Source organism: Abramis brama (genome assembly GCF_963993115.1).
Source record: "Abramis brama genome assembly, chromosome: 7".
Lineage (NCBI taxonomy): Eukaryota > Metazoa > Chordata > Actinopteri > Cypriniformes > Leuciscidae > Abramis > Abramis brama.
Window position 1 is genome coordinate 24,648,705 of NC_139969.1, and position 23,873 is coordinate 24,672,577.

At 36.4% G+C, this 23,873-nt stretch overlaps 1 protein-coding gene across 2 annotated transcripts in view; it reads left to right on the forward strand.

Annotated features, from left to right (window-relative positions):
* Window positions 1–23,873, forward strand: part of dpydb (dihydropyrimidine dehydrogenase b) — a 146,298-nt gene continuing 122,425 nt past the window's right edge. For both annotated transcript variants that reach the window (XM_084119557.1, XM_084119558.1), the window contains exons 1-3: window positions 1–135; window positions 11,705–11,815; window positions 16,527–16,609. In XM_084119557.1, the coding sequence (XP_083975683.1) occupies window positions 97–135; window positions 11,705–11,815; window positions 16,527–16,609 (233 nt within the window). In that variant the 5' untranslated portion in view covers window positions 1–96. The remainder of the gene's footprint in view (window positions 136–11,704; window positions 11,816–16,526; window positions 16,610–23,873) is intronic.

A 23,873-nucleotide genomic window follows, 5' to 3' on the forward strand; every position in this document is an offset into this window, starting at 1 on the left:
CTCACTAAAGTTCTGAGCGCGTGCTTAGATAGATCTACTCGTGTCAAGCGCTCGGATTGGAGATCGGATCATATAGGCTACTGCAAATCGGACATAATGGCTACAAAGTTGAGCAAAGAATTACCGGATATCGAGGTAAAGCGACACGCAGAGTGTTACTGAGCTTTGTATTTTTCGGTAAGACGTTTTTACACACTTTGTTGCTAGCTGCATGGGCACGTGTCCATGTTTGAAAGTCAGGTAAGGTGATTTGTGTGGGAGACTGCGAGACAAAACTTTGAAAGTTGCACTGTTTGTGCAAAACACAGGCACATCGAGGATGAATTATAATAAATAAAAACATTGCTCACTTGATTTTAATAATATGCACTTATATTATAGCCTACTTGTTCAGCATGGGTAATTTCAACCTAAAAATAATGTGATTTCAAAGCAGCATATTGATGGTAATTGTGGTATTATTATTATTATAAATTATGATTTTGTTTATTGGTTTTTAATTTCTGCACTTAATTTGCAGTTCTAAGTTACATGGAAAAAGCAACATATGAGGATTTTCGTCTCCAGTCTTTAATACTTAAAATTGAAGGACAGTTATCCCCCTAAATGTTTTTTAAAAGGTGGAGATGAAAAAAGGCTCAATTGATTTTTTTTTTTTTTTTTTACACATGTCCTTGTGTGCTGCTAGGAAGAGGTTTCAGGACCTTGGACAGGGACCCACTCAGTAGCTGAGATCACAGTTAGCTGTTCAACACTGATGGGGCCGTAATTAGTAGCTTAATGAAAATGTACAGTTCCAATTTAAGGATCATTTCCTCCAGATAAACAAGTGTACAGCCACATATGTTACACATTTTCTTCTGATATGCAATGCACTTTAGAGACAATAAGCCCTTTGATTTGTGAGCGGTGCATAATGGCCTACATTGTATATGACTATAGGATTATTTTTCCAAAGCAAGTTTACAGACATTGACATGTCAGGTGCTTTTCATTCCTTTCTTTTTATATAAGAAACGACTATTAAAACATGTTTTGTTTCTATCAAGTGCACTTAAGCAAGCAGGTTGCTAATTTAGTGGTTAAATTAGTCTAGAAAAACAGAGGCATTAAATGTTCTTTTTAAAAAAAGACTTCATGTCCCTGAATTAAAACCAATTAACTTAATCAAAACGTAATTGAATGTTTTAATTTTGTGCCTCTGAAATGGTGGAGTATTTTAATTTAGGCCCGACAGACCTTTACTCAACGTCAGTGCCTCTGGGTGCATCTCAATCAGCTCCTAGCTTCGAGCTCATGAATCAGTATATCAATGGACACAAATCCTTGCACTGGTAAAGACCCTGGCTCACTACACATTGGGACAGGTATTACTCAATTTCCGGCGACATGACTACGTACAACGTCAACATACAATGTTATAGAATATCACCGCTAGTATTAATCAAACACAGACAGGACCTATCTTTTAAAAATATTGTTTTTATGCTGTTTAAACACATTGTTCTGTTACATATCCTTAGAACATTTCAGCCAAATATCAATTATAAATGTTAACTAGATATGTTTTCTACCTGTCAAGTGATTTGTGTTTAGGCTGACATATAATACAGAAACGGTTTGTCATTTCAAATGTTCTATTGTGTGTCATTATATTTACTGAATTGACTCTTCGTGATTCAGAAATGTGACATAATTTACGTTTTTTGCTGTGCATTGTGGGATTTTTCAGGGAGCGAACGTTCCAGTGCACTGAAAGCATTTTACGATTGAACCAGCCCTTAAAATGGCAGACTCTGATCAGTGCCCTGACTACTGAACTAGGGAGCTGATTGAGACGCACCCTCTGTATTTCCAATATTAGTTCCAGCTGTCCGTAGCATTTGCCATGTTTGATCTAGCATTAGCACATCTGATTTACATGAATCCTATCTGTTAGCGGTGAGCCTAAGAGAGCGTCTTGGTATGCACAGCACACGCCAGATGACATCTCTGCTCAGGTGAGATAAAGCTTTCTCTTTTAAGTTGAGCAGATATGGGCATTGACTTTCATAGAGAAAATAGAACTGTTACTGACGACTCTCATTAGCATTTCTATTCATGAGTGTTATGACTATGGCAACGTGACCTTGGCGTGCAGAGTGCACTTAAAACGTGCTCTAAACGACTCCTGTCTGCCACTGAAAATACCTCACTAAATGTCATAATAATGGCTGTCCATGGGGCAATTAAATTGGCCATTCATTTTGGCAGTGCTGTCAGACGTCTCATTTTAATATCCTGCTTTTCCGAGAGCGCTAAACGTGTGCCTTTGTGTGTGCTCACGGATTCATTAAAAAATCCTCCGGGATGGCCATCAGTGTTCGTTAAAAACCAGATTAATGTGGCCGCTTACACAAAGGGCTACGGCTTTTTATGGAAGGCCCCGAACCACGACAATGACCACTTCCTGATAACGAGTCAAGTACCATGATAGAAAATTGTCGACTTAAAAGCCAAAATTGCAATATGAATGTTATGAAAGCCCCATTAGCTGACAGACATCCATATCATGGATGTCAAAGTCAGATGCTGTACCTGCTGGAGCTTTTATTCACGCCTTAAAAGAGAAGTCTTGGGAAAATTTGGGAAAATTTATTTATAATCCAGTAATAGTCTGCGATTACATGTGGTGCTTACCAAGATGTTGACCTCATGACATATGCTACTGATGTAAATGCTTATATAAATGGTTACAAAGTAGAGGGTTAAATCGTAGTTGATCCGGGATCCATATGGACCAGGGCCCATGATTCAGCGGATTAATTGCAAAGTTTAACTGTCATAGATTGAAAGTTTATAATTTGCAAGCATTCACAAATTCAAGTTTAAAGGGATAGTTCACCCCAAAATGAACATTTTGTCATTACTTACTGACACTAAAGTTGTTCCAAACCTGTATGATTTTTTTTTTTCTTCTGTTGAACACAAAAGATATTTTAAAGAATGTTGGTAACCAGACCAGTTAACAGTAGCCATTGACTTCCATAGAAGAAATAATATAATAGGGTGAAGAACAACATGAGGTCTATTTTGAGAAACCTTTCCTTTAAAAGGGTCATATGATGCAATTTCTTGTTTTCCTTTTCTTTAGTGTGTTATGTAGCTATTTGTGCATGTATAAGTTCTGCAGAGTTACAAAACTCAAAGTCTCAAACCCAAAGAGATGTTCTATGTAAAAGTTAGCGCTCAGCCACGCCTTCCTAAAACACTTAATTCAAACATGCCCCCACAAATCTACGTCAGTATGCGGGGGCAGAGGGTCAAAACACCGGCCAAATGTATACGCAAAGAAAGAAGGCGCAACTTTTGTTCTCGCTGTATTATTGTTGCCGCCATGTTGTGGAGACGCTGTGTTTTTCTAAGAATTCGCTACTGACTATTCAAAGGCGAGTTTTGAGCAGTATAGAGTAGCGCTTGTTTCTACGATCACAAATGCAGACATGGTTTTATGTTTACATAGTGTTCTCCCCCTATAGCGCCGGCGCGACGCGTAAAAAGACAGTTTAAGTCATTATAATCAGTAATTATATCCCCAATAAAATAAAACCTTACCAATCTGATACGTTCTGGTCCAGTCGCGCTGGCAAAGTTGATCAATCAGCTTGGACATCTGCATTTTCCGGATCAGATTCGGGCTCGAATTGATAAGGTAGTACCCGACATTATCACCTGTCATTATTGCCTTGGGAGCTGATGTTCCAAATATGGTAAGGGACGTGACATTTCCATCACACGCTTAAGGTATTCGGGCCAATCACAATCCACTGAATCGCTGGCTAATCAGAGCACACACCGCTTTTCAGAACGACGAGCTTTGTAAAAATCTACGTGTTTCAGATAGGCGGGGCATAGATGAGAAACAACAATATACGTTATGTGTAAAATAATGACTTTTTTTAACCTAAAACCGTGTAAACACATTGCATTAAACCAAAGACACAAAATAATGTTCTTTTTAGAACTGTCATATGACCCCTTTAACAACAAGAGGCAATAGAGAACTCCTCACTTCACTTCACAGTTCACTACTCGTGCGCTGCACAGCCGCACACAAAGAGAGGAGGTTTCAGATACTGCATGAACACAGAATTGATTCCTTTTTCGCATATTCTTGCGCTTGAAAGGACACATGCACACAATATTATGTCAAAATACCCCTCTCTGCAAGTATTCTCGTGAACACAGTCGGTTTTTAAGTGAATGTAAATAGTTGAGAAAGAAATCGGATGTGTATCATTATATTGGATCCTTGCATTCGGTCTTAAAGTGACAGCAGCCTTTATATACCTGCTTCTGTCTATGTCATAAATGTTAATCAAACAATAAAACACAGTTTTAACAAAGATGAATCTATTTGATTTAGACAGTGAACACTTTAGTGTTACATTTAGGCCTAATTATTATATTTATGTACCTGAATACTACAGTTAGACCTTACTTTATTTGTAACTTTGTTAGATTGTATTTATGCTTGTAATTAGTGTATTTGTTCTTATTTTATTTTACTGACTGTACACTTGTCTCTAAAACAATGATTGAACTTTATTAGTTAGGCTAATAGTGACACAGTAGTGGTGTGACAATGGTCCGATCCGTGACTCAAAAACATTAAAATCGTGAGTTTTGTGATCTGTTGAATAATACAAATGCAGTGTGATTGCACAAGGGAGATACACCACTCTTTCTCTATGAGCGGTTGCATAAAAAAAATTAAGTGTTTGAAAGGACATTGATGAGCCAGCAACCCTTCAGCTTGGGTTATCATACTGTCATCCACTCAGCTGGTTCATGACCCTAAGTCAATGATTATCCTAGGCACTAGTGAGAGGTATTAAGAAATCTGTTCACAAACACCCTGTTCAGACCCTTTGGACAGCATGGCTGGCCTCTCCTCTGGAACGCAGGATTTTGATCTTGTTCCACCCTGTTACCTTTCCATTAGTTTGAAATGATAAACATTAATACATAGATTTTCTCAGTTTGGTCCTAGTCTAGTCCAAGACCGTCTCTTAAGAATTAGTCTAGCTAACACTTAGCCAACCAGTCTTATATTTCAGACCAATATTACTGACTGTAGTTATAATGACTAACTTGTAAGGCTAGTCTAATCAGTTTATGCAACCGTTTAAGGGCTTTAAAGGGACAGTTCACCCAAAAATAATTTTTTTTCACCCTCATGTCGTTTCAAACCTGTATGACTTTTTTCCCCTCTGTGGCACACAATTTTTTTTTTCTGTCCATATAATAATAGTCAATGGGGTCCAGTGTTTAGGCCTGTCACGATTATGAAATTTGGCTGACGATTAATTGTCTAAAAAATAATTGCGGTTATGCCGATTAATTGTCAGTTTTAGGGCTTTGACGATTAATTGTCTGTGTTAGGGCTTTGGCGATTATGCCGATTAATTGTCTGTTTTAGGGCTTTGTGCTTCATTCATTAAATAATTGTGATGAATTTAATCCTTTGTAAGTTATCATTTTGCAGTGTAAGATTACAGTTAACACCTTTAAATATTAAATAAATATATTCAATAGCTATGACAATTTGTTTATTAAACTTAGTGAGTGTATAAATCAGCAGCAAAAAGTAATTTTTGAAAACATCTGCACAGTAATTTAATAAAATCTAAACATGTTAATAAAAACAAATGTGCACAAACCATGATAATATGATACGCTTCAAAACAGCGGAACAAAGCGCGTATGCGCATCGCGGGTGCAGAATGATGTGCTTAATGCAACATGGAGTCACAGTGCGCAGCGCTGCACAAGTGCGCATTTAAAAGTTCACGGCACAAAGCGAAGAAATGTCGAGGGCACAAATCCTAGTGTATATCAGTCCAACAGTTTATTGATCATTTGTTTCTTCACAGTTTTAAACTCCAGTTATTGTGCGTCTGATGCCAATTCATAGTCCTTGTGCTGTGTAGGCACACGGTAGCGAGCGAGTCATTTAGAAACAGCAAAAAACTCCAGCAAAATAAAGTCATTTTATGCAAATCCACAGCCCTTTATCTACAGATCAAGCATTATAACGTCAATGTCACATTGGAGAAAGTTTTACCGTGTATCCTGTCGTAACCGGACGACGCGCGCTGTTTGAATGCTGAATGGAATGATTGACAGCTGCAGACGAGTTTGTGAACTTTAATTTAACAATGTAAATATACTACTGTCCCTCACATAAAGCTATGGAATGGCTTCCGATGACTTTGAATATATTGCTGGAAAACGTAATTAGTGCTTGTCTATTTATTTTGGTCCATGACTCCCCCTTGTGCCGTAGGCCTATAAAAGAGCGCAATAATCGCGGTTGTCTGAAACAATCGCGGTTAGATCAAATAATCGCGATCAGACGGTTATTTAATTATCGCGACAGGCCTACCAGTGTTGTCTTGGACCCCATTGATTTTCATTGTATGGACAAAAACATTCTTTAGTATGTCTTTAATGAATGTTTAATACCTTTTTAATCAAAATAATGTGAAGCATGTGTGAACATGGTTGGTCAAAAGAATATTAGCAGGCCTCTCATAGATGCCTAGCCAATGATCAGCCGTGCTTTCTGCGTGAATAAACCCCCCTTTCAGTCTTTACATTGTCTGAAAATTGAATAGAAGCTTCAGGAGACCTTTAGCTGAGCAAGATGATGTTGATGCCAAATGATCCGTATTGCTCTCTATAATTATGTTACAGGACTAAATGATATTCTGGGCTTGTGCTGAACATTGCTGGGCTGCTGGAGCGCTGTGGCTTCATTGCAGCTATGGAGGATCAATTCCTGTATTGATTTCAGGCAAAAAGACTAGGCAAGAATCTCTGTAGATTGTGTTTAACTATTCCGCCTTAGGGAGGGAGGGGGTTGTGTTATGAAAGATGAAGTGTGCTTTGGAAAGGGGTCAAGTTGCCTACATTGAGATCATTGCATAAATGCTTTTAGTTATGAATTTGCATCCCTTTCTGCATCTGGATGATGTTTCATTAGTATTAATTGTAGTGGAGAACACACAAACTCATTTAGACAGAGACAAAAGCTTGCTTTTAGTGGACTCTATGTTCTGGGTAGAATTTAACATTTAAAAGTGCCATTTAAAAGTTCAACATTGAAACTCACATTGGGGATCAAAATCTAATTTAAAACTTTACATAAACAAGGTTTTAGGGCTTAAAAAAATGTAAAACAAAGAAATGTTAAATAAATAAGAATGAATAAAATAAGATATATTTAAGATTTCTAAGTCAAACAATAAAAATCAAATTATATATATATATATATATATATATATATATATATATATATATATATATGACTGACATCAGATGATTCCCTGTCATTTGATCATATTCACTGTTCTTTTTCTGGATAGGGAGCAGATTTTGCTTACTTTGGCAGGAAAAAGCCAGTATTGATTTGTTGTCTCAGTGGATCTCTATGACCAGCAGAGAGTGATAAAGCCAGTCTCCAGAGCTCTCCCTGTGGAAATGAAACGCAGCACATCACATGCAGCTCAAAATGCATTCTCTTTCTAGCCAAAGCCTGGCATGTTTTAATGAAATGTATGCACTTGCTCTTCAGTATGCGATTCTGCTGTGATTTCATTCTGTTGAATTTTTCAGCTTTTTTTTTTCAACTCAATGCTGTGGTATTTTGAGAGGAGATGCCTACCTCACAGATGAAACTCGAACCTTGCTGACATTTTAAAACAGGCTTTATTTCAAGTGACAAAGCGATATAGCCGCTTGTGAACAGAGTTCAATCTCATGAAGGCTTACTGTATGGTAAAAGAAACCCATGAAATCTCACAATTACCTTACAACCTTTACAAGTGAATACACAAAAAAGCAATAACTACGCATAGTAACCCTCTTTTTGGTCATAAACGTGGGCCCACACTTTCATTTCCATCTTTGTTCCACTAAAAGCCTATTTTGGCATGAAATAGACTGATTTCCATCTAGAGCTTGTTCAACTGTCACAGAGGGACTTTAGAAGAGATATTGATCTCTTCTTATATAGATCTTTTCTTCTTATAGATGTGTTTCCCCTTACACAATATTGATCTAATTGGCAAAGGTAAACAATGTTTTTCATTGCTTACAAGAAACAGCCGTCACTCCAAAAACATTGCCATCCTAAACATTCAAGGCATATTTCTGTACTAGCCTTTATTAAGTGTTCTTTATTTATCATTAAAACGTGTTTGTTTATCCCTTCCGGCTCTGTATGGACTGTGTGCCACTTGCCGTCCATTTTCAAATCTGTTCATCTGCAACTGGTCAAACAAGGCTTAACTCGCACATTATTACTTCTGCTTCTCAGACTGAGCCTATTATAGCAAATAAACAGTAGCTTGACTGACTCAGTTATCAGCAGTCCCAGCAAGGGAACAATACTGTGCAATCCTCATGTTTTTGTCATGTCTCTGAAATGAATGAAAACAAAGAATTTCCTTTAAACAATACTATTTAAGATTATAAATTCCATCTAGTTCAAGCTGTGCTAAAAATAGCCAAACTAATTGCTAACAAAGTCCCTTTCAAGGAAATTTTGTTCACTCGGCGGCCATATTTGCAACACCTCCAGGCAGCTATTTTGGGCATCCAAGACCAAGTCCTATCTATTTGAATAGGGTAATCCTGGAATCTCAAAAACTGCTTGCCGAGCTAACAATTAAATAACATATAATTTCAAATCAGCAACAACATCTGACATTATCTGACATCATAAATGTCATATTCATCATAGTGTTAAAAAAGCGTATTTTACAGACTAGTCGAGCCAATGCGCATGTACAGTCCTAAGCACGAATCTCAGGTTTCTATGGGAACTGGCGCTTCTAGAGGCAGCTGCGGTGGGATGCATTCCGCCATATGCGTTGCAGTTTCTCCCATTCATAAGTAATAGGAATGCACTGTCTGTGTATATCTATATTCCCAGCTAACAGGGAACATTTTAAGTACTTTGGCTAGCGTTTTGGCAAAGTTCTCTCATATTTAGGAGAAAACATTCGTCCAGTAACATTAATAGATTGTTTTAAAGTTATATGATCTTTAATAATGTTCTCAAAACGTTAGCACAAAAGCATTCAAATCTGGACGTTTTGAACATTCAAAGAAAATTCAGAAATAACGTTTATGTTAGCTGGGTACAGACCAACTCTCCAAGCAAGTTTTTCTTTTGAAAGTGAAACTGATTTGTCACTGATTTGTCAAACGCATTATTCAACGGTTCAGTATTCCTTAAGTATTCGCCGTTTTGCAAATACAGGACTTCTGTATTAATATTATTGTAATATGGTTACAGTGTTCGTCTTGTTGCCAGGCCAGTTGTTTCGTACATTGTTACAGGTACGGTCACATACACTTCTCGTCTGGTGTGCAACTGGCTTAACAAAGTGCAGTAAACGCTAAACTATTTTGTGCTACAATGTGTTCATGATGACATAATATGATAGCAAATACTAGTTTGCAACATCAAGCAGCATAAATGAACAAAAACTACTGAAATGAACTAAAATAACGAGGCAACACCGGAAACATTACACATTCAAGTTCAAAATGGCCGCCCTACTCTTGCGTTAAAACGGAAAAAAGGAAAGAATACTACAAATTAAAAACTGAATAAATTCCTTTGCTCATCCCTACTTATAAAATTATATATAAGAATAAAATTATAATAAAAAAAATAAATACTATTAAAGTTTCATGCAAGACCTACCTTTCCAGCTCAGTGCTCTATACCCCCAACAAAAACAAGAAGGATTTACACATGCTACATATTAATAGTGTTATCAATAATTTATCTCTCCATGCTTCTAAGAGTAAATGGAAACAGTCTTGAAGGACTGTTTCCTCCCTCTCACTATATTTGTTGTCAAACATGTTTCTTCACAAGTCATTCAGAAAGTTTTGTAGCGTAAAATGGCAAAAACAACATTGAAATTTGTTTAGGGAATGAATGGTGCATGACTGTAAACTGAATTAATTGGACAAATATTCACACAGATAACGCACAGTCACCACAGCGTCCAAGTGTCATGTCAGTGTCCTCTTTTTGGTGAAGGTTTTTCTGACACCTGGGTTATGGGCTAGAATGCCACAGTAGCTTATTTCAATTTGCTCCTGGCCTCCTGTTCTGGCCTTTGTCAGATAGTGTTTCAGCACAGTGAAATGACTGTGGACATGGTATTCTTTTACACTACGAAGAGCATGAAATTGGTATTAGTGTGATGGTAATGGTTGCTTTCCCCTCACTTGTTCTCCTCTCTCTTTCTGTAAACTGCCTGTTAATTGTGTTTGCCATTAAAAGATCCCACACTGGTGCCTGCCTTCATCTCTTCGAGTGTGGTGGGGTGATTTGACTGGCAGGCGTGAAGGTGCCGTGCGGTGCGTATTTGAAATGAAGGTTGCTCCTGAATCAAATGATGATAGTCCCCATCATGGCTCTCATTTCACACTTTACTGTTTCAGTTGGACCCCTCTTTATTGGCCCCGCTGCACTGGCGTTCTAATCAGTGTTGTCACAGACGGCTTTGAAGGACCTTGGCTTGAATGTGCTTTGTAGTTCATATCCATGATTTAAAATGCTGTCATGTTTGTGGAACACAACTGCATGATTATCTTTGCTTTTTCTTCATTCATGCTGTAAAACTAGTCATATTATTCAGTGTTGGAGAATGTTTCTTTAATATGTAATTTGTTGCAATATTGAGTTACTCTGGGGGAAAAGAAAGAGTAACGTATTACAGTAAGTTACTTTTCCATTACATCTAACTGAATGAGAGTGGAGTTGCTTTGGAGATGTTCAGCTTGCAGGCATTTTTTATACTGGAAGTGCTTTTTTTGCAGTGTTTATCCCCAAAAATCATTTGCATACCATGATATATAGGGTATATCACGTATCTATCTATCTATCTATCTATCTATCTATCTATCTATCTATCTATCTATCTATCTATCTATCTATCTATCTATCTATCTATCTATCTATCTATCTATCTATCTATCTATCTATCTATCTATCTATATATATATATATATATATAAAAATTGGCATAACTATATTTACATAGGACTCACATGGAACAATGTCGCTATCTAAGGACAACTTTGATTCCAACATCAGGAGGGGGAAAAATTTATGTGCACTTTCATTTGTGAAAAATAACTTGACTATTATGATGTAAATTATAAGTTACTTTACTAATAATGTTCTGATCAATAATCGGTAACACTTTATTTTACAGTGTCCCTGATACACATTTTACATGTACAGTAGTTACTATAGTAATAACAGTCAATTATGCATAGTTACATGCAACTAACCCTAAACCAAGCCTTAACCCTAACCCTAATTAGATAGTAAGTCCATATAGTTAATTACTATTACTTAGTACTTAATTGTATAATTGCACTGCAACAAGGACACCTTAAAATAAAATGTAATCCAATAATCTAATGAAAATAATGATGTGATTTTAACATGCATCAATTGTAATAGCATAATAACATAGAATGGTGCAATATTAATTGCATTCCAGAGACAGCAACTTAGAGTGTGAACCATTACAGCAGTCATATGTTCACATCATACCATAATGATTTTGCATTGATTGGTCCTTTGAACTTATAACAAATTTCTTTATTTATAACTTTACTTCAGAGTATCCTCGCCTTGAACCCACGGGTGAAGACTTATGCAAATCTCCATTCCACTGCCTCTAAGAAGAATGAGAAGAAGCACTGGAAGAGAAACCCAGAGAGGAGCTGTGATGTGAGTATTGTTAAAATAAATAAATAAATGAATTAAAAGACAATCTCTTCTCATGGGTTGTCTAAAATAACTCACTTTTCCAAAACTCACATACAGTATATTGCTGCCTTTGAGTTTTACATTAAATATAAACAGCCAATCAGAAGAAAAGCCCTTGTCATGGCATTCCAAACTTGCATGTCTTTCATTGTTTGTGAAATGTTTACATGATGTTTGTCAGTGCGTTATGGTTATAAAGTACTTCTGAAAATTAGAGGTTAAAGAAAAATAACTATAAGCCATCGATATGTCAGGGCAGGTTCTCTGAATCTCCTGGAAGCTGTAGCCCTCATATCCTCTTCTGTGAGCAAACTTCGTCCCAGTTTACTGATGATAATGAGTACTCTGTGATGTAGTTTATGGTGTGGTGATTCAATGATTATGTCGGTGATGGCTGTGATGATATTACTCTGATGAGCAGTAATAGGGCCGAAGATTATAATTCTATAATTAGTTCCAGCAGCCTAGTTTGTCCAATTATTGTAGAGATTCAAATTTTGACTCTTTTTGCCCTTTTGCTTACAATTTGTCACTGAGTAATTCTTTAGCACTCACCAGAAAACTGCAGCAAAAGCCTAAAGGAGACATTATGAAAATGCATCATAAGCAGATGCCCCCCTCCCCCCAAATCCCCCAAGTGGATTAAAAATTCCAAATTTCCTCTCAATTATTATCATATCCTGTGAGTCCTGTGAGTCGAGGCTCATAAGCATATTCAAATGTTCATTTTAAATGCTTTTTCACCATGTGGCGACTGTGTTGATGAAATACCAAATCTTGTTTCCAGAGCTTGCATATTAATTAGCTGTTAAATTATACTACCAATTCCCAGCACTAAGCATTTTGTCTAATTAATAATAATAAAGCCCCCAAGATGTTGGATTAGACTAATCCTTTGCAGGGGAAAATGCTACACATAATTTCAAGAGAAAATGTCAATGGTTATCCCAGTCCCAACAATGCCTCAGTGTAATTGGAAATGTAATTATGTTTCATTTTACCACACAGATGAGTTTTAATACCACACAGAAGCTTTGAGATTAGTCTCCTGTGACACAGGTTTGACCAAGGTCAAGTATTTTTGCATTTGAAATGACAACACAAAAAACACCTTGACAACAGATACTGTACTTCTCATTCATCATACTAATATGATATGGTTGTTTGATCTGTTGACTAGATTACACATCTAAGAGGAGACAGTTACATGTATCTTTACATATTATTTCCATATTTGAGAGGAACAATTTATATTTTTCTCTACGCATCTTTTTTTTTTTTTGTCTTCTATGTCCATCCTCTCTACTGTTATTTTTCATTGAACATTTTATATTTTAATCTTTCTAATGATGGTTTAAAAATTCCATGTTTCTTTGCTAATAGTCTGTTATTCTGTGAATTCTTGCTAACTATTGATGGGTGATATACTGTTTTTATATCAAGGTAAATATCATCAATATTGTTATCGATAACAGTACTGATACCTCTGTTAAATCGACAGTTTTGATACTTGATCTGAAAAACTGCAAAAAGTACTTGAAGATTGATCCACCCATCTCTATTGCTGACATGCAGTTGTATTATGGGATGTTAACATATGTTATGCTCGTGATGGAGCAGTGTCGGATCGATCGTGAAGGGAGTGAAAACATGCTTCTACTTTCAAAAACACGCGCCTCTCTCCAGGCAAAACCACACAACTATACCTCTCCACACCGCTCAAATATTCTGATATCAAGTCAGAATTGTATATAGTCAGATGTTTGAATGTGGTGAGGTTATTCTGTGAAATCTTTTGAGTGCTATCAATAATACCAGCAAATCCTTATCGTGGCAATCAAGGCATCACATTGAGGCACCGTTTGAAAAATGTAAAATGTGCAGTGTAAAACAGACTGTATTCTGGATTTATCTCTTCTGAATCTGTTTCTTGGCAGAGGTTTCTGCAACACAAGGTTGCCAGTGGAAGAAACAAATCCAGTGGAGGTTGAGGTTCATAAAAGAACTATATCAGAAACAGAATATCAGATGGCTCACTGGATTGGTTTCTTATTCACCACCCATCTGTGTTATAATAAAATGTAGTAACTCTCTCTCATGGCATAAATTAACTTAGTCTGTGAAATCGGGTTAGCCTCAATCTCAATCGTGTTGTGATTTTATTTTCTTGGCGCCTCAGCCGTATATATGTGCGGTGGAATTTTCTGGCTGCTCATCCCTTTGAATTTCATTAAATAGCTTAAGTCAGTTGTCACAATGGCTTCTGTGAAACTGTATTAGCTTATGGAATAAAGAAAACAGCTTAAGCAGCTTGAACTTTGCTTCCTAAAAAGGGAGGGGTGGGGGAATCCTCTTTAATGTTTCACTGATAATGTCAGCCATGTCATGTTATAGTGTTAAATGGCACCAATTAATCCTTCCGTTTTAAAGTAGAAACTCATAAATCTTTAAAAGCAGGATAATCTCTGAACAGTCTACTCAACGGCGTAATCCTACAGTGTGGTCATATTTAAATCTACAGCATACAGAATCTTTGTGATTTAAGGATAGTTATATTTCTCCCCTTATAACAGTAGTGGTCAATATAATCAGAATATGTGGCATGTTTCATAAATAAGTAATAATTCAGGGTGCAAATTACAAGGAGATTTTGGTCTGGCCCTCTATTTAATGAAGTCAAAACAAAAGGTTGATCTTAAAACACTAGGCAGTTTTAATTCTTCATATTATATTAGAGACACTTCAGAGCCAGAATGCTTAATTTAAACTGACGCAAAATGGATAGAAGCTTGTGTGCTTTCCCAAAATATTATATATGTTATTATGGTAACACTATGGGCCCTATCTTGCACCCAGCGCAATTGACTTGGTACACCGACGCATGTATCATTCCTATTTTGCACCCACGCACAGCGGACTTTTCCCTCCACAGACACACGTCGGTAAACTAGCAAATGCATTTGCGCTCCCGGGGGCGGTTCAGCGCAAAGAGGAGGCGTGTTCCGGCGCAAACGTTCCCTGATGCTATTTTGCAGGTTTAGAAAACAATTACACCACTGACCAGGAAAAATCTAGTCTAAAGTCAGTGGCGCGTTGCGCATGTTATTCATATGCTATTTTAAGGGCGCATGCTTGGCCATAATCAATGTAGCGTGTGCACAACGCGCATACACTTTGCTTATCTCATCTACACACAGACGCAGCAGTTCTCATTTTTAGAAAACCATACATTATTACAAGGAAAAATATGAACACACGAGGGAAATGAAGATGAATGGAGGATGGAGGATGTCCATGAAGATGTAAAAAAATAGGCATAAATTTAGCTTACACATTTACCCTAATTATTATACACCTGTTTAACTGAAGCTAATTTGGGTGGGTTTCTCCCATCCCCATACAATGTCACTTCTCTGTGTTTTACGGCCCTGACGAGAACGTCGGTCTCCTCGGCTGTGAACCGCTCCTAGCGTGCACCTGGCAAATCCGCCGTTATAATAGCAATCCGCCATGGAACAAGCGCGCCTGCTCTTAAAGGGAATGTGAGATGTCGCTCTGATTGGTTTATTTCACGTTACGCCCAAACCACACCTATGAATAATGAAGCTACTTCAGACCAACCCATTTTAGATTTGCGTCGGGCGCAAGAGTCATTTATCCCGCCGGTATAATAGCAACAGCGCCCAAGACCCGCCCACAAAGTTACTTGCGTTTCACGCTTGATACTTGCGTTTCAGATCGCAAGGGCCCTTTATAATAAAGTTTCATTTGTTAAAATAAGTTAACTACATTATTTAACATGAACTGGCCACAAATACTTACACTGTATTGCTGTTGTTGTAGACTATTGCTGCTGCAGATCAAGTACAGGAACTTGCCACTGCTAATACAAACACTGATATGCTGCTGTAGCATGCAAGACATACTGCCGCTGCACAAATAGCATATATAAAATTACCCGTAGCAGGTTTATACAGGTGGAGCTGGGGAAGGTGGAGGGTTTTAGAGGAACTCTGAAAGTGCTTTGCAAACTGCTATAGCAAACTCTAACCAGCTATTTAAATGTTGAGCAGCAAGCTCATTGGCTGCAGATGCGACATGAACCAATCAGCTTTCGCCATGTAGTAAAAGATCTAGAGCCATCTAGAGTTTCATGACAGAACTATTTTACCCAAAAATGAAAATTCTGTCATCATTTGCTCACCCTCATATCGTTCCAAGTTCCAAAACGGTATGATTTTCTTTCTTCTGTGGAACATAGAAGATTTCTGAGTGTTTTTTTTTTTTCACTGGTCTCCAAAACTGTCTGGTTTCTTCAGCATTCTTCAAAATACCTTCTATTGTGTTCCACAGAAGAAAGTAAGTCTTACAGGTGTTGTAATGATGAAAATTTTAATTTATGATAACCTAAACAAAGAGTAAAACAATCATAAATCGTTTCGTATTTCTTGTATGAAAAGTGTTTATTCGCAGATGTCCCTCATTCTTAAAATGAAATTAGCCTTAGCATTACAAAAGTGCTCTTGAAAAGTACATATAGAGTTACTTTAATAATGTCAACCTCAATGTAATAAATCCACTGTATGATTGACACACTGACATAAATGTAGACGTTTTCATGTTCAAAACGCTTTGTCCCAACAATGTCTCTGTGTGTTTTTCACTCCCACAGTCTTGTGTGAATTTGGAGAACAACTTCGATGACATCAAGCACACGACTTTGAGCGAGCGTGGGGCACTTCGGGAAGCGCTGAGGTAAGCAGGTCTCCATGGCAACAGTCACAGTCAATGCCAAGAGAAGTTTCGGGTGGGCAGCCGAAGGAACGTGTGTGCATGTGTGTGCCGTTTCGCGGGGTGAGGACGAGTATAGCGTCGTAAGTCATTCTTCATTATTGAGGGAATAGAGGGGTGTACACGCAGCACTTGGCTCTGCTTTTCTCAGGGATTAATTTGTCGGAGGGAAGCCTCCCTCTGGGCTCTGCCTTGACTCTTCAACCCTGCAGTAGATGCTAAGGCTCAGTGCACAGTGAAAAATGTAAATGTAAATTGTTTAGTTGAACTCTGGTGTAGCTTTCAGATTGCAGTCTTAAAAACAATGCAAATGAAAAAGATTTCAGCCTTATAAATAATCTTGATCTAAAATATATTAAGTATGACATTAATTTTTGCATCCATGTTAATAAGGTTGCAGCAAAATAGCATGTAGCATGTTGTGTAGCAGAAGTGTCATGCTGCAAGTAGTGTTTAGGCACTGAGCCTATTTTTTGCTCTAGATATTTGTTTGTCAATATAAAGAATGAACTATTAATTCATTGTTTTAAAACGGTCATATTTTGGGTTTGTTACGAATAAATTGCAATGATTAAGATATATATAATCTACAATTTGGCCTTGGGTTTCATTCTGTGTAAATTAATTACTGTGTAATGTGATCTCCTGTAATTAGATTTCATGATGGTATAGTATGTAATAATTCTTAAAGGGGACATATCATGCTAAATCCACTTTTTTAGCCCTTTATATGCATTTTGTTGTATATTTGGAGTGTTTAGAAGTACAGAAAAGTTGAAATTATTCTCTTCAGGTGCTTCGTTGATATCTTTATATTCTGTTTTGGTCATATTTTTCAACCTGTTCCGATTTTTCTGTTCTCTATGACGTTTTTTGAACTATTACGTCACAGTATTTGCAGCGGAACTGCCAAATAAGGACATTGACTTCCGGCCCAACACTTCGAGCAATCCGCCATTTTTATTTCTCGCTGCAATTTTGTAGTCCAAGCTAAAGGATGCATAAGTTACGAGAGAGTAAGTTAAAATGTTCGGTTGTTGGATGTAGTAACCCACACGCTTCATTACACCGTCTAATGTAGATGAACTGCCGCGCTTGTGAGCAGAGAGAGAGAGACCCGGTCGCGCGCGCGCACTCTCTCTCTTCAGAGCCAGGCGAAAGTGTAAACAAGACTTCACCGTCTCCAAACTAGACGCTGTCTTGCTCTCTCTCCCTCGCACATATTAATCAAAATAAATCGACACGGTGGTAAAAGGTCGGAAGACCAATGTTTCATGTGTAAATACAGTTACACACCATTGCGATACATCCATATGAAGACGTTGTTCTACAGGTTCGTCGTCTTCATTTTCATCTCACTTCGGCTCCGACTCTGGCTCGAACATGTAAGGCTGGCTGGACAAGTCTTCCGTTGTTGACATTTTGTTAATATCGTGTAAATAAAACGTTTCTGTGCCGCTAGATAATCGTATCTCTGCTATCAAACTACAAAAATGGCCGAACGGGGTGGAGTTGAACCGAGTGTCACCTCTGCAACCTGGAGAGGGGGCGGGGTATGAAGTGTCTCAATTGTATTTAAAGAGACCGCACCAAAACGAGTTGCTCTCAGACGCACATCAGAAAAGGGGTAGAAAAGGGGCCTGTGGAGCTATAATAATGAGGAATTCAGACCCAAGCATTGCAGTTCCGCTTTATATAGACTACAAATGTATGATTTATATGTAAAAAGGAACGATTTAAAAGCATGATATGTCTCCTTTAAAAGCTCACTCCCAAATATAATATATATATATAGGAAAAATATAAAGGAAACACTGAATGTGACAACCCATATCACTTTATTTTCTGCATAGAGCCTAGGTCTGATTGATCTAACGAATATTTACAATTCAGATTCAACTTTATTGTGATTGTGCAGAGTAAAAGTAAGTACAGAGCCAATGAAACACAGTTAGCATCTGACTAGAAGTGCAAACAGTATATATATATATAATATTATGGGGATATTAACATGCCTAAGACTTTTGCACAGTATATGTATATACATATATATATATATATATATATATATATATATATATATATATATATATATATATATATATATATATATATATAACATATTATAGGAGAGCAAAATATAGGATACAGGTGCAGAGTCCAGCTCAATGCAGTTGTGCAAGTGCAGTATATTACATAATGCAGTACAAGGTGCAAATGTAAAGTATAAACACAGAAAGTGCGTTACTGAGAATGAGGTATGTGTATATGTAAATGGCCAGTGACCACATCTGTGCAAAATGGCATCATGAGGTAGAAAGAAAAGTGCAAAAATAAGAGGCATAATAGGAAACATTTGTAAGGTTGCAGTATGGAGGTACAATGCAGACTTTTTATATACTTTTTATATTATGAATATAATATATATGTCATGATTTCAAAGACAATATCAAATTTAGCAAGTGCTTTTTATTTGTCATTAGATTACTTATGCAACCCTTCCTTGCCTTGCAACTCTCATTTAACTATATTTGTGTCATTAAAAAAGCTTCACAAAGCATTTAATGTTTTTATTATATTAACTAGTTTCTGAAAAAAAATATGTAGATAAATATTGCTCTTTAGTATGTTATTGCGTATAAATGAAAATGATTAAATATTGTCTGTTTTATTACTCATTTCATGGTTTTTACTGTGGTTTAGTAATGAATTTTCTTTGAATCTTTAATTGAAAAACACCTTTTTTAAACAACTTTACAACAAATACAAAAATATTGGGATCTTCTGTTTATTTAATATTTTAAATGTAGGATATACACTACAGTTCAAAAGTTTGAGGTCAGTAGCATTTTTGATAAGTCTCTTACACTCACCAAGGCTGCATTTATTTGTTTAAAAATACAGTAAAACCAGTAATATTATTGCAATGTAAAATAAATTTTCTATTTGAATATATTTTAAAATGTAAATTATTCTTGTGATGGCAAAGGTGACTTTTCAGCAATCATTACTCCAGTTACAACATTACAACATTTCGTATTATTAAATAATGTTGAAAACATTATTAAAACTGCTTAATATTTTTAGTATAAACCATGATACATTTTCTTTCAAGGATTCTTTGATAAATAGAAAGTTCAAAAGAAAAGCATTTAATTGAAGTTTTATTTGCAACAATTTACTTTACTGTCACCTGTGATCAATTCAATGCATCCTTGCTGAATAAATGTATTAATTTCTTCATTTCATCTTACTGATCCTAAACTTTTGAACAGTAGAGTTAGTGTATTTTGATAGAGCCCCCAATAGAGCCACAGTTCGATTAGATGTGAAACACGAGTCTGCTGTTGCAGTTATGCTGATGTGACACTTATGTACTGGTTATGTGTGTGGTGTAAAACAGGACTTAGTTCAGAAACTTAGTTGTTTTTATCAAAATGATAGTGCTAAAAGCAGAATGTGTTGACTTTAGATGAGCCTTTCTCAGTCAACCAAAGGATACTAGCACTGACGACACAACCGGTAAAGACAGTCAGATCATTTACCTTGTATAAGTTCTGATCACATCTGTTTTTTGTACATATGTCTTCCCAACACAATGACCTATTCAAAACTATACTGAAATAGCACTTAGACTTAATTTGAATAATATGTCTTAATTCTGCATGACATCGAATATGCATGAGCACAGCATTACATCTGCTGATCACGAATAAAAAACAAAACCCAAAACGACAGCGAAAACCCAGAGTTGGGAGAAGAAAGAGAGCTAGAGCAAAATTGGAGACATTAATACACACTTTTGTCCTGCAGAGGTTTGATTTTAATCCTTCTCTAAATGAGACACCCCTGCAGTGACTGTCTGCAGATTTGATGAAAGATTTAGGTTGTATAACTGCTAATAATGCTGGACATGAAAGTCTCATCACAGGAGGCGGCTGGCTTATTTGGCCTGTTTGTTGGGCGCGGAGGATGCCCCAGGTCTGGATCCCCAGTGTCATGAAACAGCCAGGAAGTTGACTCCTCATTAACGACCACAGATTGGTTCACATAGTGAGGCGAAAGTTACTGAAATACTACTTTCATACCTCAACTCTTATCAAAGATGCTGCATTTTAGCTCAAATAACTGTATTTTGATGAGTTATCTTCATGCCAGTGAAATCGAGCACTCCAAGCACTCGCAGCATGAATTCACTTTGATTTCAGAATAAATCAGATAATGACTAAGGAAAATTGTGACGTTTCATCCAGAGGTATTTCTTGATGATTATGTGGTAAGACAGTTTAGTTGTCATGTTGAATTGTCTATAGGGCCTACTTTAATATGGTAAGACATTTCTATTAAAACTCTAGTTTTAAAAGGCTAGTTCTTGACACGTTCCTGACATATTCAGTTAATGGAGACTTTAATGGATCTTTGGATATTTATTTTGCTCTCACTTATAAATTAATGATCAATTCTTATTTGACTCGCATGAGGCAGTTGTTTTTTAGGGAATCAAACACATACAGATTACAACTGTGAGACTTAACCATGAGTAAGTACACTTTTGTTCATATGACTACATGTAGTTAAAGATACACATTATGTGTTTTGTCAGAGATATTTTATAAAAATGACTGAAATATACCACCATTTCAAAAGTTGGTAAGATTTGGGGTTGGTAAGATTTTTTTTAAGATTTTGAAGGAAGTCTCTTCTTACCAAGGCTGCATTTATTTGATTAAAAAATATAATAAAAACTAATATTGTGTCATTTAAAATAACAGCTGCTGATGGGACAGCAACGGCATTCTGGCGTTCCATGGCTCATGCGCGACATTAACTGCTACTTCATGACTTTCTACTGTAACCGTCTACTACGGGAGGGCAGCTGATTTGCCGTAGTCGTTAATACATGACAGATTAGATAAGTAATTATTTTCATGTACGTTTTGTGTTTTTAGTTGGTTTGTATTTATGTAAAAAAAAAAACATTTAGATAAGTAATTTTTTAAACAAGTAAATATTTTATGGTTGTGACATTTTAATTGTATCTGTATAAAATTTAATGACAAAAGCAACACTTCTTTTGCTTAAACCCTTCTCTCTTTTTAAATGATTTTAAATGATAAATGAAAATTTGTTAAATGATTCAATGATCCATTATGCCATCCTCTTTATTGTTGCTTAGTGATTTTTGCGGTTTACTTCCGTTGCCGTTCCATCAGCAGCTGTTGCTTAAAGTCACTATTATCAATGTTGAAAACGGTTACTTAATAAGTTTTTCGAAACTATGACACTTTTTCAGGATTCTATGATGAATAGAATGTTCAAAAGAACAGCATTTATTTTAAACAACTTTTAAAACTTATTGTCAGTTTTGATCAATTTAATACATACTTGCTAAATAAAAGTATTAGAGCCAGATTTACTAAACAGGGCAAATTAGCGTGAAGGCACAATCCCATAAAAGCCTCAATGGGAGTGGAAAGTTCTGCATGTGATCTACTGACGACGCGCAAATTAAAGAACACAGATGCAGCTAGATAATTTCCATAATCACCAACGCAATCTTCCAAGAGCAGCGCAAATTAGGGTCTGGTTTAAGACTTTTTTTGGCCTGTAAAATAATGATGCAGTAAATTGACGAGAGCAAAACTTAGTAAATCACTTTTTTTTATGCTTTATTGTCAACAGCAGGTAGCATACAGTGCAATATCTCATATAACAAACATACTTCACATGCCTCAACAAGAAGGAACAAGGGAGAAAAATAATTAATAATAATAATAATAATAAATTTAAAGTAAATCACTTTTGCTATGTCCTGATTCGCATACTATCCATCTTAAATAGTATTCAAAATTTGAATTAGTGTGTCCGAAATCGTAGTATGTTTAAATATTGAAGTATTCCAAAGATACCCGGATGATATACTTTTTCCGGTGCAGATCCGTGCACACTCTACTATTGCCCACAACCCATTGCGCAATGGACAAGGATTCAGTTAGAATTACGAACACAATTAAAACGTAAATGCAATAACACGTAAAAAAATAAATAAATATAAACATGTCAGATGCGCGAGACTGATGGTTAAGTAGAAGGGTTTAGATAAAGGGGTTTGAATGATTCATAATCAGTATCTAACCTGACAAAAATATATTTATGCAATGTTATCAACATATTTCATTCGCAGTAGCATTGTGGACTAAAGATACGTTTGGTCATTAACCTTTAAATGCATCATTATGCAAACACACGAGGAGAGTCTCCGCATGAAAGACCCACGACTGGCAGCTCAACGTGCTACTACTGTACAGTTCTCTCTGATACAGTAGGAAATTAAATTAAATTGAATGTGGACGATTGTAACTGCGAGAAGATGATTGACAGGGTAGTTTATACAGTGACAGGATGCACGTAACTAAGCGACCGAGCGCTCCGTTAAAGACGTAATTACGAAGTAGTATGTTCCAAAGCTTGCCTACTATTCTGCTACACACTCAAAAGTATGGACTTTTTCTTCACAAAACAGTACATACTTTTAGGGAATAGTATAAGTAGGCGAATTGGGACGCAGCACTTGCATGATTCATTTAAATATTCTCCACTCATACATTTCGTGTCCGAAAGGAAAACTTCTACAAATGCATATGCAATAAGGTCAGCTGCAAAAATAACTGTCCACACCTTTTCAGCACAGATTTTTCACTGCGTACACTTTAGTAAATCCTGACAGTAGTTTTTTAATGCCAAAAGTGGGTTTGCGCTGGCACAAGCTGTTAGTAAATCCGGCCCTTAAAATCTTACTCACCCCATACTTTCGAACGGTAGCCTACTGTAAGAATTGTTTTAAGTTATTATTAAAAGTATCTTTATTAATGAAATTACATTAGAAATGTATTTATTATTGAAATTATCTCATCATTTGGCAACGAAATTGCATTTCTTTTCATTAATATTTATTCCTTAAAATAAGTTTTTTTAGGGAACTGGAACAGAATCACTTAATTCTTAATGATTTCCATCCCTAGTTATAAGAGTTTTCACTAGACTTGTACTAATGGTCTGAAAGGTGAATTTGGCTTTATATGATACATTCCTGCACGAAAGCGAGGATCTCAAAGCCGACAGCTGCCTTTAGTGTCTGTTGTCAAACCAATTTCACAGATGTCAGATGAATGAAGTCAAGTAACATGTTGCGTTGTTAAAATGATGAGCTCTAATGAGGAATAACTCC